At 41.5% G+C, this 19,041-nt stretch overlaps 1 protein-coding gene across 3 annotated transcripts in view; it reads left to right on the top strand.

Annotated features, from left to right (window-relative positions):
• PTPN9 (protein tyrosine phosphatase non-receptor type 9) overlaps positions 1 to 19,041 on the top strand; it is an 88,732-nt gene that overhangs the window by 27,193 nt on the left and 42,498 nt on the right. Inside the window, exon 1 of one of the 3 annotated variants that reach the window (XM_025884578.2) lies at positions 6,944 to 6,961. The exons of the other annotated variants lie outside the window; for them this stretch is intronic. Within the exon in view, the coding sequence (XP_025740363.1) occupies positions 6,959 to 6,961 (3 nt within the window). The 5' untranslated portion in view covers positions 6,944 to 6,958. Of the gene's footprint in view, positions 1 to 6,943; positions 6,962 to 19,041 lie in introns of those variants that run through there. 3 annotated transcript variants of the gene reach the window in all.

Here is a 19,041-nt window from a genome sequence, read left to right as displayed (position 1 = left end):
TTCTGGGAATGACTTGAAATATTACTGATCTAGAGCAGTGGTTCTCAAAGAGTGGTCTCCAGACTAGCAACATGAGCATGCCCTGGGAGCTTGTTAAAAATGCACATATTCAAGTCTCACCCCATACCTACTGAATCAGTAAGGTACAACAATCTGCATTTTAACAGGCCTCACTCAAGTTTGAGAACTAGTGATCTAGAGAATAAGTAGAGTGCTGTTGCCTTAGTGGGGGAACCATCTGAAGTTTAGATACCTAGGCTCACTTCAGGAAGAGAAGACCTGGATTTACAAATTGAGTCTAGAACTGTGGGTATAGAACTAGTTTGAACTGGATGAAAGCTCCAGGAATTATCTGATTCTAAATTAGAACTGTACTGTTCCGTGGTAAAGGGACAGTAAGACAAAGCTCTCAAAAGACTAGCATTTACCGTGGTTTCTCTCATCCAAAGAAAGAGCAGAGCCTCTGTCTACTTGAGAAATAGAAATGGAACCACAATGTCTACATGGTTAAAACAGCAGGACATTGAGACACCTGATGTCCATTGCAGATGCATTCCCTAGAGAGATGCTTGGCTTCCAAGGGAGTACTGAATGAAAGGAGACACAGGCTGTTTTGATTCAGCCAGGAAAACCTGCCAACTTTGACAAGGCTATTCCACAGGGAAGCTTGTGTTATTGCAATGTCAGTTGCCCTGATAATCTGGACCTGGGAGTTACCAGATTTTATTTTCTGGGTCCTGCCAGGGAGCTGAGCCCAGTTCTAATTGGAATTGAAAATGGGGCGCTGCAGTGAGGACAACCAGATTGCAGTTAGCTTTTCCAGGCTTCCTTCTTTGTAGGTTTACAAGTGGCCCCTTAGGTACAATAAACTGTTCTACTTGTACTATTTTATGAGCATGCATAGGTTTGCCCCTGAGTTGCTCTGATAGCTTCCTTAGGTTGGGAAGTATTGATCCAGTAAGTTTGAAATGGCTGAGGTCTGCGATGGCTGATGTTGCCTAATGCAGTCTTCTGGCCAGCTGTATCCTTCAGGGGTAATGGAGCTGCAGGGTATAGAGACATGTAGGAAGAGCCCCAGTTTCTTGAGTATGTGATGAAGACTTAGGATTCAGTTACCTAAGGCACAAGTTGTGGGGCTTATCTCAGGAAAAAAGCAAGGGGCTAGTTAAATTTGGTGTAGATTAGCAGTAGCAGGTCTAATCTACAGGCCAGGGCCAGATTAGCAACAGGTCTGACATGCCAGGTCCTAGAGTTTTAAGCTAGAAGTCATCAGGTCACTCCTGTCAGATCCATGTGACATTGGCAAAATTGAATTTGAGGTGCATGTGGGGAGAGGTTAGAGGGGAAGAGGGAGAGAAAGATGGAGAAAAAGGAGATGAAGATGAAGGGAGAAATATTTTAGTTATTGAGAAACAGAAGCAGTTGAAGGGTTATTTCAGTTGTGTGAAGTGGAGGAAATAGAGAACCAGGAAGGAAGGAACTAGTTGCTATGTTTTCTTTTTTTCCCTGGTTAACTATGTTTTCAAAGCTTCTCAGCATTCTGATCTTTTCTGAATTGATTGTAATTTGCCAGTGACCTTCTTAAAATTTAGCACTTCGGGATTGAAGACGGTCTTACAAGTAAAGTCTGATAGGCCTCCTTGTTTTGGGCTTACTTGTTTTGGACACTGTGCTTCTGTAATGTGTTCCCAATTTGCAATAATTTTTGGCAGTCTTAGCAAACTGTTGACTCATAGGTTCAAGTCAACTGAGATCCCTAAGTCTTTTTTTTTTTAAGATTTTATTTATTTGACAGAGACACAGTGAGAGAGGGAACACAAGCAGGGGGAGTGAGAGGGAGAAGCAGGCTTCCCGCTGAGCAGGGAGCCCAATGTGGGGCTCAATCCCAAGACCCCCCAGGACCCTGGGATCATGACCTGAGCCAAAGGCAGACGCTTAATGACTGAGCCACCCAGGCGCCCCGTCTAAGTCTTTTCTTATGTGTTTCTGTTAAATTTCTTGTGCTTCTAAAATTGATTTTCTTGCACTTATCCTATATAAATTTCATTTTGTTAGATTGAATGTTCACTGAACATTTTGTGAACATTTTTGTTAAGCCTTATGTGCCAAGAACTTTACAAATACTACCGTTTCTCCCATCTTCAACAATTCTGTGAGGTATAATTCCACTTTTATAGAGTAGAAATTAAGGCTCAAAGAAGTTAAGTAATTTGCTTGCATTCAAAACAATGAATTGATAGAATCTGGTATTCAAACCCATCTTACTGACTCCAAAGCCTCTTGCTTTTGAATATCATCCTTGGCCATTGTTTGATCCTGTTTTGATCTTTGAGATCTGTGTTCTATTTTAAATCTATTTGTTCTCTTAGCTAAAGGCCCTCTCATATGGTCAGCATGACCCACTGCTGTTACCTTAATCATTTATAAGCAGCGGGACCAGGCCAGAGATGGATGCAGAGCAAATCAAGGAAAAGAGCACGGCCTTTAGAGTCAGATTTGGTTTTGGAATCTTGGTTGTGTCATCCCAAGTGCTGTGTGACATGGCAAGGTCCTTAACTTGTCTAGGCCTCTGTTTCCTTATATGTAAAATGCCTTAATACCTACAAATTGGCCTGTTGGAAAGGGTGAATAAAACATGGATGCATAGTGCTTTCGCATTTTCCCAGCTGCTACCCGCTCCAGTTGGTTAAGGAAGGGGCGAACTAAACAACCAGAAGAGGGGCGCATGGTGGCTCAGTCTGCCTTCAGCTCAGGTCATGATCTCGGGCTCCCTGCTCAGCAGGGAGCCTGCTTCTCCCACTCTCCCGCCCCGCCTCATGTGCCCGTGTGCCAGCTCTCTCTCAAATAAATAAATAAAAAATAACCAGAAGAAGCCTGAAAGGTCATTCTAGGGGAAAAAAAATCTAAAGGACATGGACATCCTCGCATACTGTAGGCATTCAATAAACATTAGTCTACTCATCTCCCTCCTTTCAGGGAATTCCTTTAAAAATCTTTTTATTTTGGGGGTGCCTGGGTGGCTCAGTTGGTTAAGCATCCAACTCTTGATTTTGGCTCAGGTCATGATCTCAGGGTCATTGGATCAAGCCCTGAGTTGGGCTCTATGCTGGGGGTGGAGCCTGCTTAAGATTATTTCTCTCCGGGGTCGCCTGGGTGGCTCAGTCGTTAAGCATCTGCCTTCGGCTCAGGTCATGATCCCAGAGTCCTGGGATCAAGCCCCGCATCATGCTCCCTGCTCAGTGGGAAGCCTGCTTCTCCCTCTCCCACTCCCCCTGCTTGTGTTCCCTCTCTCACTGTCTCTCTCTGTCAAATACATAAATAAAATCTTTAAAAAAAAAAAAAGATTGTTTCTCTCCTTCTCCCTCTGCCTCTCCCCCACAGGAGTTCTCTCTCCCTCTCCCTTTCTCTCTCAAAAAGAAAAAAACAAAAAACAAAAAATATGTATCTATAATCTTTTTTATATGCTTTAAAAATCCATCCTCCCACTGCAATCCTATTGATCTTGGGATTTTTCTCTTTTCCTCTATTATCAGTTTTGAGCTCTCATAATCAGCTTGGCAAGTGTTCAGGCAAACATGTTCTTCCTACTCCCTGTGAACAGCACTCTGAGAGCCCATAATCTTTTATACATTTACTCATCCGAATGGTGCCAAGCACTGTGCTTGGTGTTGAGTATGCAGTTGTGAGCCTGGAAGACGTGGCCCCTGCACTTCCCTAAACTTAGAGTCTAATGGGAGCTTAGATAGTAGCATAAGCTTTTATAATACTGTGTGCCTGGCTGGAAGGCGGTAAAAACTTACAGGATAAAGAAGTAGGATTTAGGGGCGCCTGGGTGGCTCAGTCGGTTAACTTAATAACACAGTCATTAAGCAGCTGTGTTCGGCTCAGGTCATGATCCCCGGGTACTGGGATTCAGTCCCACATCAGGCTCCCTGCTCAGCGGGGAGCCTGCTTCTCCCTCTGCCTGCCACTCTCCCTACTTGTGCTCTCTCTGACAAATAAATAAAATCTTAAAAAAAAAAAAAAGACGAAGGATTTAGAACTGACACCTAAAGAGTGATAAGGAGTAAACCAGGTTTGGGTGTAGGGGAAGAAGAATGTTCTAGTATGATCTGGAAAGTCAACTCCAATTTATTGACAGACACGTCTCCTTTCTTTTCTAAGGTCTCAGCTATCCATTGGAAAAACAGATGAACGTTGTTAGCAAAGGCCTCCCTAACCCAGCAGATCCTCCATGTCCTTTAGATTTTTTTTCCCCTAGAATGACCTTTCAGGCTTCTTCTGGTTGTTTATTTTTTAAAGATTTTATTTATTTATTAGAGAGCAGGCACATGGGAGGGGTGGGGGAGTGGGAGAAGCAGGCTCCCCGCTGAGCAGGGAGCCTCAGATCATGACCTGAGCTGAAGGCGGACTGAGCCACTAGGCGCCCCTCTTCTGGTTGTTTAGTTCGCCCCTTCATTAACCAACTGGAGTGGGTAGCAGCTGGGAAAATGCCTTCAGGTTTTTCTTTAAGGAGAGTGACCAACTATCCCTTCCGTCCCCCCTCCCCCATTCCCCTTGACTCCATCTGGGAACCTGGATGATTGTACCCTTGCTGATGGTGAGGAGCTTTCTGTTTATTCTCCAGATTTCTGTTTTCTTCTTTTTCTCCTCTGTATTATAGTCTCCTACCCCCATCTCCCTTTCTCTCTCTTTTTTTTTAAGATTATTTATTTATTTATTTGACAGAGAAAGACGCAGCGAGAGAGGGAACACAAGCAGGGGGAGTGAGAGAGGGAGAAGCAGACTTCCCACTGAGCAGGGAACCCGATGTGGGACACGATCCTAGGCCTCTGGGATCATGACGTGAGCCGAAGGTGGACGCATAACTGACTGAGCCACCCAGGCGCCCCTGCCCCCATCTCTTGACATGAATTTTCTCTTACGACAATTTAGAAATGTTTACTTCCTTGCTTTCTTGTTGAATCATTTCCTCCATGGTCTCTGAGAGTTCTTCATTCTCTTTGATAAATTTTATCTGGAGAGTCAGGTTTTTAAGCCTGAGAGGAGAGATGCCAGCTTGTGTTTACTAAACAGGCTTTTCACAAATGCCTCCAGCAAGAAAGTGAGCATGACACAATTTCTGCAGTGCCTTGGCGCATTCCCTGTTTAGGGCTAGGAGTTCCTTTTTTTTAAATTATTTTTTTGACAAAGATAGAGACAGCGAGAGCAGGAACACAAGCAGGGGGAGTGGGAGTGGGAGACGCAGGCTTCCTGCCAAGCAGGCCGGGAGCCCGATGCGGGGCTTGATCCGGGGATGTTGGGATCATGACCTGAGCCAAAGGCAGATGCCTAACCGCTGAGCCACCCAGGTGCCCCTAGGGCTAGGAGTTCCTAAAAGCAGCTATAATCGTTTGTCCCTTTGTAGAGCTCCCTAACTCATTCCCTTTTGCCCTGATATGAAGACTGTCAACAATCATTTGGTGGCATAGTTTAAAAAAATACTTTATAAAAGTATTATGTTCAAATACCCCTATTATATATATTTTAGTTGAAAGCTATATAAAATTAACATTTTATTTTTTTTGAGTAAATGTAGCCACATGATTTAAACTTAAAAAGGTACAGAAGAGAAAATGGTAAATATTCCCTTCTCTTGCCATGTCTGTGAGCCACCTAGCTCTTCTCTGAGATGTAGACTGCCCCAAGAGAGGCCACTTTGGCAAGAACATTATTTTGGGTTAAAAGTAATCAAAACCCAGCGGATGCAGGAAAAGCTATCTTCCTGGTCCTCAGCTGCCTAAATTTACATTGGAAAGGAGAGCCTATACAAGGAAGAGAGCTATTAACACAGGCTCCCCTTTACCTAAGAAACTTATCTGCATAATAGGGCAACCTTTGTTTTTCAAAATCTCTTTTCACCTTCCTGCTGTTGGCTTTCTTCCCCTTTGTATCCTCAGACCTACTACCCCTCTCCTTAGCTCCTGTAAACTTCATGTTGTCTCATTGCCTTTGGAATTTCTTGTCTGTGTGGATTCCCCATATATACTCTATTAAATTTTACTTTCTCCTATTAATCTGTCTGATGTCAATTTGATACTAAGTCCATCTAGAAGGACCTTGAAGGGCAGAGTAAGGTCTTTTTTCCCCTGACAGAGACAACCGGTGTCACCAGTTCTTATATATTCTTCCAGAGTAATTTTGGGTCTCAGCAAACACATGACATATATATTATCTGACAAGATGTCTTGTATTTCTCAAGGCCACTTAGGGAGTGGAAAGACTATAGGATTTGAAAAGACTTAAATTCAAACCTAAAAACCTTAGCTCTGTCATTTATTAGTTGAGTGACTTTGGGCAACTTGCTTATTAATAAGCTCTGTGTGCTTTCTTCATGTGGTTAATAATACTTAGCTTGCCAAGGCTGTTGAGTATGTTGTGGTACATTTCCTTCTTTGGTGCATGTTAAATGCTTCACACCTGGGTGGTACCTTTGTTATTTCTTGCTGCACCATACTCGTTGGCCTGTGTGAACTGGGAGAAGCAAGAAGTGAATGGATTTAAATTGCTTTCTTTACTGTAATATGTGATAAATGCTCTCTTACATATGGATGGGAATCATGAGCCAGCAGAGACAGAAATAGCATTTTGAAAGGAATAGGCCGCCAGGAGGGTGGCATGCCGTGATCTTATAGTGGTTATAGTACTCTGCGTTATGAAAGGAATAGAACGTCTTTTGCTCCTCAATTGAAGACTGGCTATTCCTGATCTGGGGCCTTCACATTTGACTTTTGGAGTGCTTGATAAACCCTAGCCCTTCACTCCACTGGTTAGGAAGTTTTTAACACGGGAGATTTTCACTTTTAATAGCTCAATTAACTCTGGCCCTTCTGTATTGCCTGAAGCTTTGGACTCCTGTGAGAAGCTTAAAACTTGATCAGCCCTACTTTGAGTTTCCTGCTGTCCAGTTCCTGGTGTGATGGTAATCCTTTTTTTTTTTTTTTTTAAAGATTTTATTTATTTATTTGACAGAGAGAGACGCAGCAAGAGAGGGAACACAAGCAGGGGGAGTGGGAGAGAGAGAAGCAGGCTTCCTGCGGAACAGGGAGCCCAATGCGGGGCTGGATCCCAGGACCCCAGGATCACGACCTGAGCCAAAGGCAGATGCTTAACAACTGAGCCACCGAGGCACCCCTGATGTTAATCCTTTTAATAGCAGTTAGCTCTTTTTTCTTTTTGGTTCTTACACAGTGCTCGATGTAATAGATGGAAGAGTCTGGGGTTTAGTACCATTCCCATTTTATTTCATCAGGACGTTGGTTATCTTGCTTTAGCATTTTTTAAAGTAAACTGTAATTTCATTTTATTTGTTTGTTTTTCAGTAATCTCTGCATCCAGTGTGGAGCTTGAACTTGACCCTAAGATCCAGAGTCACATGCTCTACCTACTGAGCAGCCAGGTATCCCTGGCCTTAGTATTTTTGATGGGATTTGTAGGGCTTTGCGTTTGAAGTTCACTTGGTCTCTTCATACGTAAAAGAGATTTTGTATCTTGCAATACATGGATATCAGAGGGGTACCTGGGTGGCTCAGGAGGTTAAGCATCTGCCTTAGGCTCAGGTCATGATCCAGGGTCCTGAGATTAAGCCCCTGCTTAGCGGGGAGTCTGCTTCTCCCTCTCCCTCTGCCTGCCCTTCTGCCTACTTGTGATCTCTCTCTCTCTCTTTGTCAAATAAATAAATAAAATCTTAAAAAAAAAATACATGGATACCAGAATAAAGAGACTTGATAATGTGGGGTTATTTTTTAAAGTAAGAGAATTTTTGAATACCCACCATGCAGTGTTCTAAGCCGCTGGTTGTGAGTTCCCAAAGTCACTGGTTCTGAGTTATCCAGATTGCCAGGAGTAGTCTTACTAATGATTTATCTTTCATAAACAGATACATTTACTGTATCTTCTGAAGGGACTTGGTATTTGAAATATTGGTAAAGAGAACCTAATTGGAGAACCACTGGAAGATAGAAATGTTTACCCCATTATAATATATGGGCCTAGGAATTGTATGTCATGTCTTATGAGGAAGAGTGAGATACAGAATTTCTTTTATTACAGAAGAAAAAATTTTGGAAACATTAAAATATCCTGTAGTTTCTCTAACTTTTTGAAGGATAGCATTAAAAAAAGAAAGAGGAGGGTCGCGTGGGTGGCTCAGTTGTTAAGCATCTGCTTTTGGCTCAGGTCCTGATCCCAGCGTCCTGGGATCAAGGCCCACATCGGGCTCCCTGCTCAGCGGGAAGCCTGCTTCTCCCTCTCCCATTCCTCCTGCTTGTGTTCCCTCTCTCACTGTCTCTCCATCAAATAAATAAATAAAACTTTCAGAAAAAAAAAAAAAGAAAGAGGGGCTCCGGGGTGGCTCAGTCAGTTGAGCATCCAACTGTTGATTTTGACTCAGGTCATGATCTTGGGGTTGTGGGATCAAGCCCTGCAGTGGGAGGGCTTGGGATTCTCTCCCTCTGCCCCTCCCCCTGCTCGCTTGCGTGCTCTCGCTCTCTCTCACACACACAAACACACACAAATAAAATATTTAAAAAAAAATGGGGGCGCCTGGGTGGCTCAGGCGTTAAGCATCTGCCTTCGGCTCGGGTCATGATCCCAGGGTCCTGGGATCGAGCCCCACATCGGGCTCCCTGCTCAGCGGGAAGCCTGCTTCTCCCTCTCCCACCCCCCCTGCTTGTGTTCCCTCTCTTGCTGTGTCTCTCTGTCAAATAAATAAAATCTCTAAAAAAAGAAAATTAAAAAAACAGAAAATGACGATGAAAATAATTTTTAAACAGTTTTATCCATGGGGGGCATCTGGGTGGCTCAGTTGGTTAAGTGTCAGAGTCTTGATTTCTGCTCGGGTTATGTTTTCCACGTTGTAAGTTTGAGCCCTGATTCGGGCTCCATGCTGGGTGTGGAGCCTAATTAAGATTCTTTCTCCCTCTCCCTCTGCCCCTCCCCACCTAAAAAAAACTTCTATCCATGTTAAAAAAAAATAGTTTGGTCCTTGGAAATAGAGCAGTTAAGTAGAAACAATGAAGGAAAAGTGAGGGAAAGAGGACTTCAGCTACCTCCATTTTGACCTCAAACTTTTAAATTGACTAAATTCTTTCCAGCTTATCTCTTAACTCAGGCAAAAGACCCTGGGGCAAAGCATCCTGTATTAGGAACCGAAAGGACTCCCTCAAGGAATAAGGACTCCCCTGAGCAGCAAGACAATGTGATTGACTTCAAGACAATTTTCAACTTGACGTTTATTTCCTACCTGTGTGTACGCACCCACCTTTGTCCCACACTTTGCTGATGTAAACCTGAAGTATTTTCGCCACTTTGGAGACAGTCTTTTGAGACTCTGGTCCACTCTCTTCCCAGGGTCGGCTTTGCTGCAATAACCTCCTTTCTTGTTTCATTACCACTTGTCTCTGTGCCTCAGCATTCTGTCAGTGGCTAGTGGCAGACCCTGGTCTGTTTGGGTCCCCTGGAGCAAGGTGTTCTTGCGCCCCTGCCCTCCCTTCAATGAGTAGAATAAACTTGAGCACACTATAAATGCTTTTTTTAAAAAAGTGATGTGAAGCAGGTCTGATTGAAAGCACTACCTGCCTTCCTGTATATATTTTTTGGCAGCTCTAAGAATGATTCAGGAGCTGACCCCAGCTGGAGGTAGATTAGAAATGCACATGATAAACCACTGAAAGGTGGAGGTAGACTAGAAACGCACATGATAAACCACTGAAAGGTTAACAGTTTTTTACTTGGTTAATTGATCTATGGTATATTCATTTTTTTAATGAAAAAATTGTTTTTTCTTTTTAAGAAATAAATGAAAAACACACCTGTCAGAGTGGCTAATATGAAAAACAAGAAACAACAAGTGTTGGTGAGGATGTGGAGAACTAGCAACCCTCCTGCACTATTGGTGGGAATGCAAACTGGTGCAGCCACTGTGGAAAATACTATTGGAGGGTCCTTAAAAAACTAAAAATAGAGCTACCCAGGCGCCTGGGTGGTTCAGTCTGTTAAGCGTCTGCTTTTGGCTCAGGTCATGATCCCCGAGTCCTGGGATCTAGCCCAGGGTTGAGCTCCCTGCTCAGCGGGGAGCCTGCTTCTCCTTCTTCTTCTGTTCTCTGCCCCCACCCCCGTGCTTGCTTGCATGATCACTCAAATAAAATCTTTTTTTTAAGGTTTTTTTTTTTAAGATTTTATTTATTTATTTGACAGAGAAAGCAAGAGAGGGAACACAAGCAGGGGGAGTGGGAGAGGGAGAAGCAGGCTCCTGCCTGAGCAGGAAGGCCGATGTGGGGCTCGATCCCAGAACCCTGGGATCACAACCTGAGCCGAAGGCAGACGCTTAACGACTGAGCCACCCAGGCGCCCCAAGAAAATCTTTAAAAATAAATAAATAAAAAATAAAATAAAATAGAGCTACCCTGCGATCCAGTAATTCCACTACTGGGTATTTACCCAGGGAATATAAAAACACTAATTCAAAGGGATACATGCCACTCCTATGTTTATTGCAGCATTATTTACAATAGCCAATATATGGAATCAGCCCAAAATGTCCATCAGTTGATGAATGGATAAAGATGTGTGTGTGTAGATACACATACACACACATACACACACACACAGAGGAATATTATTCAGTCATAAAAAAGAATGAAATCTTGGCATTTGCAACAACATGAATGGATCTAGAGAGTATTGTGCTAAGTGAAATACGCCAGTCAGAGAAAGACAAATACCATATGATTTCACTCATATTTGGAATTTAAGAAAGAAATGAACAAAGGAAAAAAAAGAGACAAGCCAAAGAACAGACTCAGAACTTTAGAGAATAGCTGGTTACCAGGGAGTTGGTGGGTGAGTGGATAGGTGAAATAGGTGATGGGGATTAAGAGTACACTTATCATCATGAGCACTAACTAAGATACGGATTTGTTAAATCACTATATGATACACCTGAAACTAATATAACTACGTTAACTGGAATTAAATTTTTTTGAAAAGGAAAATAAATGAAAAAGTTATTGCCGTTAAAATGAGGACCATTTACAGGTAGAAATGGCTGTACAAATTTGGTTTTAATTTCCAGCTTTTTTTGATTAGAAATTTGGAGGTCCAAATGTCCATGGAGGTTTTGATTTTTTTTCATTTTTAGAAAGTTTTTAGTGGTAGTAGTAATTATAGTATAATTTAAGTATATATATATTTAAATTTTATTTATTTATTTGACAGAGATCACAAGTAGGCAGGCAGGCAGGCAGAGGGAGAGGGAGAAGCAGGGAACCCAATGCAGGGCTCGATCCCAGGAACGCTGGGATCATGACCTGAGCCGAAGGCAGACGCTTAACCAACTGAGCCACCCAGGTGCCCCTAATTTAAGTATATTGATAGTAATTTAAGTAAGCAAATAGAACTAATTTGGATTTAACTTGAAATTCATGTATATTTTTCCATTTTATTTCTTCTAAAAGAAAATTTAAAAATGTGGAAACAAAAGGTTTTGATTCAGTGTTTTACAGATTAATGCCATATTTGGGGTATCTTAGTGTTTTTAACAGAAAAATGTAACGTGTTTTGGCTGGATAGTAGCCAATTATATGGACATTTTCTTATTGTTGGTCATTTAGGTTATTTCTAACATTTTGTCATTAGAAACAATGCTACAGAGGCGCCTGGGTCCATTGGGTGGCCGACTCTCTTTTTTTTAAGATTTTTATTTATTTGACAGAGAGAGACACAGCGAGAGAGGGGAACACAAGCAAGGGGAGCAGGAGAGGGACAAGCAGGCTTCCTGCGGAGCAGAGAGCCCGATGCGGGGCTCGGTCCCAGGACCCTGGGATCATGACCTGAGCCGAAGGCAGACGCTTAACAACTGAGACACCCAGGCGCCCCTGGGGGGCCGACTCTTGATTTCTGTTCAGATCAGGCTCCATGCTCATCAGGGTCTGCTTGAGGATTCTCTCTCTCTCCCTCCCCTCCACTCATGCTCTCTTGCTGTCTTATAAATAAATCTTAAAAAAAAAGAACTCTACAGTGAATATCCACATATCCAGTATTCACTGCAACATTGTTTCTAATGACAAAATACTAGAAACAACATGAGCCCATATATATATATATACATATTTGTCTGCTTTGTACCTTCATGCTTATATTTCTGTACACTAGATTTCTGGGAGGGGTGGTGTGGGTCATAGGGTTTGCACTTTTAAAACTGCCTTGTCAGTGGCAAATTGATATAAAGAAGTAGCATGAATTATATATAGTTGCCACATTGTATGCACCTATTTCCCATATTATTGCCTATCCTTTATGGTTTCAGTCTTTTTAATTTTGTTAATTGGTAGACAGATGGCATCTTTTTAACATTTATCTTTTTAAATCTATACATTTTATTTAGCTTTTGACTTGGTTATGCATGGACATGACTTAAAATTGAAAAGACATGGAAGTTTATATTTTCCTAGCCTGTTTCCCAATTCAGTTCCTCTCTCCAGAGGTGATCAATATTCTGTGGTTTTTGTGTATCCTTCTATAAGTATTTTATGCATATAAATGAACAAATTCATATAATGTGCCTTTTTAAAATATGCTTTTTCAATTAATTGGCATATCACTTTATCATACATAAACAAAGGATTGGCTACAAAAATCCTGCATACACAGGATTATGTCTGGATTTTATTCTGTTCTTTAAAGTTCTTCTATTTATGCACCAGGTTTCTTTTTTTTTTTTAAAGATTTTATTTATTTATTTGACAGAGAGATAGAGAGCACAAGTAGGCAGAGTGGCAGGCAGAGGGAGAGGGAGAAGCAGGCTCTCTGCTGAGCAGGGAGCCGGACATGGGGCTCGATCCCAGGACCCTGGGATCATGACCTGAGCCGAAGGCAGCCGCTTAACCGACTGAGCCACCCAGGCGCCCCTATGCACCAGGTTTCTTTTTGTCTTAGTTGCAGTATATGACCTTCAGTACAATGTTGCATAGGAGGGGTAGTAAGCGGCCTCCTGGCCTTCCAATCTTTAACAGGAAAAAAAAAAAAACTTCTGATGTCTCATCATTTAATGTGATTATTGCTTAGGTTTCTGTTAAATAACCCTTACCAAATTAAGGTAATTCCCTCTATTCCTAGTTTGCTACATTAAAAAAAAAAATCATAAATAGGGGCACCTGGGTGGCTCAGTTGGTTAAGCGTCTCCCTTCGGCTCAGGTCATGATGCCAGGGTCCTGGGATTGAGCCCCACATCAGGCTCTCTGCTCAGTGGGAAGCCTGCTTCTCCCTCTGCCTCTCCCCCTGCTTGTGCTCACTTTCTCTCTCTCTCTGTCAAATAAATAAATAAAATCTTAAAAAAAAGATCATAAATAGGTGTTGAATTTTATCCCATCATTTTCATCATCTGTTGAGAAGGTTATATACTCTTTCTCCTTTAGTATCTGTTAACATAAAAATTGCTTTGATAGATCTCTTGATGTTAAATTGCCTTTTCATTCCTGGGATAAGCCCTCTTTGGTTATGATGTGTATTTCCTCTGTTATACTGCACTTTATGTAACATGAGAGCTATTTGTCCCATGAAGGTTTAGGAGAACATTATATAAAACTAATCTGAGTCTGTTAGTATTTTTTTTTTAAATAAGGGCTATTTGACAACTTTTGTTTTTTAATTTACATTTCTTTGATACTCAGTGGTCACTGGTATTATTTATTTTTTTAAATTTTTATTTAAATTCAATTAACATATATTGGTTTCAGAAGTAATCACTGGCATTTTTAAAAGTAAATCCTAAAAGTTTCTTGGCTCTCCCTTTTTTTTCTGTCTAAATGTTAATGTTCTTCAGAGTTCTATTGTTCATTCACTTGTCATATATATTTGTTAGGAGATGTTATTAGAGATTTTTTTTTGTGCCAGGCATAGTGCTAGGAACTAGTGAATAAAATAGACAGTGATCCCTGCCTTCACAGAACTTGCCTTCCTGCTGCTAAACTTTCCTTTTCCAGTTTGGCTTCCCTACTGCTAACAATAATTTTGAGGGGGACAGGAGGACCAAAGTGATCATCTCAGCCCTTTGCTTAAAGATCTCTGTTGACTCCTTCATGTCTATAGGATCATGCCTGGAATCTAGAGCACAGTATACAAGGGCCTTCCAGTTGTGGCTTAGTCTCCAAGTCAGGTCATTCCCTCCATTCTCTGTGATACAAACTGGACACACCAGCTATACCATGTCTCCAATAATTCCTGTTCTTTCCCAACTCTGTCTCTACACATTTTGTTTTCTCCATCTAGAATGCTTGTGTCTGCCTGGCAATTTCCTACGCATCCTTCAAGGCACTCCTCTAAAAAGGTTAAAAAAAAAAAATTGTCCTAGAGATAGTTTGAATTCCATAGCACTCTGTGTAGATATGTCCTAGAATGTATAAAATTATATGACAGTGATTATTTATATTTCTGTCTCCATATTTAAATGACTGTAAAGTGCTCAGAGTAGTCTTTATCTCTCTAAATTTGTCTCCTGTACAGCTACTATACTGCTTAGCACAGAGTAGACCCCCAGCAAATACTTGTGAATGTTTGCCTGACTACATGACCACCTGCCTGAAAGAACTCTACTGTTTGGTCGCCTTGAAGGGAATACTACTGCTGCTAGTTACGGCAGGTTCCCAGAGAGGCCAGGATTCCCTCAACTAGAACAATATACCCTTGAATAGTCCCTCTTTCTTCTTCACACCCCGCAAGAGTTGGGGGGGGGAGGTTGTGGGATGTATATTTAGATAATTATATATTTATTGGTATTTTTCCATTGACTTTAATTTTTAAATTATTAAAAATATGAAAACTATATAGGATGATTGGATCATGGATAACTTTCTTTTTTGCAAATTTCCTTTGTTTTAAAATATGATGAAATCAGAAATTTTTCTTAAAACTTTTTCCTTCCCAGATGCAATAAAATCCTATTTAAGAAAGCATTGGCTCCGGGTGCCTGGGTGGCTCAGTCGGTTAAGCATTGTTCTCTTGGTTTTGGCTCAGGTCATGAACTGATGGGTTGTGAGATTTAGCACCCTGTGTTGGTGTGGGCTCTGAGCTCAGCAGGGAGTCTGCTTGAAGATTCTCTCCCTCTGCCGCTCCCCCAACTTGGGCGTGCTCTCTCTAAAATAATTTTTAAAAGAAAGCATTGGCTCAGAGTACACTTATCTTGATGAGCACTGAGTAATATATAGAAGTGTTGAATCACTCTACCGTACACTTGAAACTAACATAACACTATGTTAACTATACTGGAATTAAAATTTAGAAAAAAAGAAAGCATTGGCTCTTCTAAAATAACATTTTCTTGGGGCACCTGTGTGGCTCGGTTGAGCGTCTGCCTTCAGTTTGGGTCATGATCTCTGGGTCCTTGGATCCAACCCCACGTTGGGCTTCCTGCTCAGTGGGGAGTCTGCTTCTCTTGCTCTCTGTCCCTCCCCACTGCTTGTTTCTCTCTCTCTCAAATGAATAAATAAAATCTTAAAAAAAAAAAAAGAAAGAAAAAGTAATTTTCTCCCCCATACAAGTGGGGAGGAGAGGGAGAAGCAGGCTCCCTACTCGGGAGCGCCATGTGGGGCTGGATCCCAGGACCCTAAGATCACTACCCAAGCCGAAAGCAGATCCCCCTTTTTTAAAAGATTTTATTTATTTATTTATTTATTTGAGAGAGAGAGAGAGAGAGAGAGAGTGATAGCAAGAGAGAGAGCATGAGCAGGGGAAGAGGGAGAAACAGGCTCCCCACCAAGCAAGGAGCCCAATGCGGGGCTCAATCCCAGGACCCTGGTATCATGACCTGAGCCAAAGGCAGATGCTTAACCAGCTGAGCCACCCAGGCACCCCTGAAGGCAGACACTTAACCAACTGAGCCAACTAGGTGCCCCAAAATTACATTTTAAAGAAAGGCAAATTTTTCCGGATAAAGTGAAGATATTTGAGATAAACAAGTAAATATTAATTCAAAGGAACTAGGTTTATTTCCATATTAGGCACAATAACAAAGGGCTAATGGAAAGATGATAGTTTTCAGTTTAGAAATGGAACAAATATCACCTCACTGCATGGTAGCAAGCTAGTGTGCCTTAGCTTAGATTCTGTTTCCTTGCAGATTGATATGAAGAGTTTAGGCTTAACAACAGCTCATGGGGCGCCTGGATGGCTCAGTCAGTTAAGCATGTGCCCTTTAGCTGGGGTCATGATCCAGAGTCCTAGAATCAAGCCCCACATCAGGCTCCCTGCTCAGTGGGGAGCCTGCTTCTCCCTCTACCTCCACCTGCCGCTCCCCCTGCTTGTGCTCTCTCTCTCTCTCTCTCTCTCTGTCAAATAAGTAAATAAAATCTTTAAAGAAAAAACACAACTGTTCACAATGAAGGAAAGATAGTTTACTAATGCGTGTCACTGAAACTGATGAAAAAGCATATTTGATGAAATACAGAGGTAACATCAAAAACATGTTAGAGGTAGTAGGCAGTTGCAGTCTTCTATTGAATCAGTTTCCTTATTTAGGTATTCAGTGCAGGGTAACTGCATTTTTTTGCATGGTGTGTGTCCTGTACAAAGTTGTTCCTTTATTTTAATGAGAAATATTCTCTAGTCAGTTTAATGCTCGGATGGCAGTGTTAATCCCCAGAGCTGCCAGTGTAGTCTGAAAGGGACAAAAGGATTTAGAGATGGGAGGGGGAGTGGTATAAATACTTCCCAACCCAGCTTCTTCTGTATTGTGCAGAGCCCTGAATGAGAAGTTGCTCCTTTAGAGACTTTTGTCTTGCAGTTGAACACATTTTGGAGGTTTCTAATTTAAATTTATGCTTTTGGGTAAAGTGGATTAGAGAGATTGAATTGCTAAAGGCTAAAGAGAAACATATCACTTGATTCTGAGGAACTCTATTGAAATAAGTTTTAATGTGAAATGACTGCAGTAAAGAAAAAGAATGAACATCCATTCAGAGACTCCCTACTACTTGCCAGATACTGTGGTGCTTTTCTATCCATTGTCTCATTCATGCCTTATCTTTGCAGAGGGCATTGAGGCTGAGAGAGGTTAAATGACTTGCCGAAATATCACACAGCAGAGAGTGAGAGGATGGGTTCTTTCTGACTCCCAAACCCACTAGACTAGTAGATTTGTTCTTTCGTTGTTCAGTGGCTGATATATACCAGGAGACAAGTTTTCTGTTTCTTTCAAATTAGGTTTGTTATAGGTCTGGCTCTTCATTCTCTCCCATTTGTGTTGGAACACAGGATTTAAGATACTGTGGAACTGAGCATGCCAGCATCTTTTTTCTTGATCTTTTGGTTGGCTAGGCCTTTGCCTACAGCTCGTCTCAAAATCATAGCTGCTCTTGAGAATTTGAGGTAACATGAAGACTTTTGATTTTATTCTCTCCAGTAACATATTTAACAGCAGTGGATAGTGTCTAGGGTGTAATCCACTTAATTGACAGATATATCAGCCATCTTACATCTACAGGATCCCTAGTGTCTTTATCCTCATGGCTGTAGTCCAGAAACTTGTTTTTATCTATTTAAACATGATTAAACCAATCTTACCTGTACCTAAAAAGTGGATTGAGGAAGGTTATAAGTGGTAATGTTAGTTTTTCTGTACTTCAGTTCAGACCTTTTTCCCAAAGGAAGACCAAAGTTGTTTGAACTGTGACCCATGCCTTCGTTGCCAGGTGTTAACAACTTACAGTTAACTCATAAACCTAGATAGATTCAAACCATTGACCTTGAGTTGAAGTATTTTATAAGCCGTGACTCATCTTTTGGCTCATTCTTCTGTTCACCAGGAAATAACACAATATTAATTTCAGGAATTTTGATTATCCCTTATGAAGAGTGTGTTGTTCATTAAAATTGCTGGGACTTGTTTCTCTGGTACCAATAGGACCACAAATTGGTCTATACCTAGTGGTTGTGCTGAATTCATGTGTAAACAGAGGAAGATAACTTACTAACTTTCTAGAGAAAAACTGTTGAAGATGAGGCCATCTTTTCTGACTTCTTTAAGAGGTTTGTCTCTTCCACAAGAGGGATAAGAATGCAGGATGGTGAATCTGAGGCTGAACATAACAGATGGTGTGTGTGTATGTGTATTTGTATCTGTAAATATCACATCACTGTTTACAGTACACTGGACTCTGTTCATGCAAGGCCTGGTCAGGCCAAATCAGGAGGAATTGTTCCCGTGCTTAAAGCCAAGAATAACATCCTGACCAGCAGGGGACAGAGGTCAGCTCAAGGCAGTAGCTCTTGGGAGCTACAGGACATTAAGAACTTTGAAGGAACTGAGTTTAATAAGAAGGAAGACAGTATGAAGTGTGTGAAAGCTGCATGTCTCTTATTGAAACGTGGCTTATTTATGAAAAATGAAAAACCGTCTTAGTAATTGGATGTGTTAGGAGTTCATATCACCCCCTAGCTATTTAACTATATTTCCCCCTCCTACCTGCATATTGATTTGTCTGTTTATTATTACTCTGGTGTTTTTTTTTTATAGGCAGCTTCAGCCAAGCCCAGGAGAGGGCTGGATTTAAAGATGATATGTTAATTAAAAAACAACCCTTTACAAAATCTCCTGGGGACCTTCCAGGCTGGCTGAGGTTTTGTTTCTGGGATCTTTCTATGCCCACTTCTCTTTTTTTCCCTTCCATCTTTCCTCATTCTGATGCTGGCCACTCACCCCACAGAGGCAACTCAAACTGTTTTCTGGTGGAGCATTCTAAGTTTGTCCTGTTGTCTTCTCCGGGACTCATTTCTCTGGTCCCACTTAAACTGGTTCTGGGCCAAAGTGATCATCTGAAAGCTTTTCTTCATGGCCTTTATTTCTTGGCTCTTTTTACGCACTTTTCCTGATAAGTTTTGCTGGTTCTCTCCTTTTCCAGTGGTGTAAGTTATATTGCCTCCGTTGAAAGGTTCTAAAGCTCAGGTGCAGCCTTTGTCCTCTTAGATTTTACTCTGATTTATAAAGTGTCTTTTTCCTAGAAATTGGGC

Source organism: Callorhinus ursinus, unplaced genomic scaffold (genome assembly GCF_003265705.2).
Source record: "Callorhinus ursinus isolate GAN/ISIS: 27379988/994484 unplaced genomic scaffold, GSC_fseal_2.0 scaffold25, whole genome shotgun sequence".
Lineage (NCBI taxonomy): Eukaryota > Metazoa > Chordata > Mammalia > Carnivora > Otariidae > Callorhinus > Callorhinus ursinus.
This window is presented reverse-complemented; position numbering and strand designations above follow the sequence as displayed.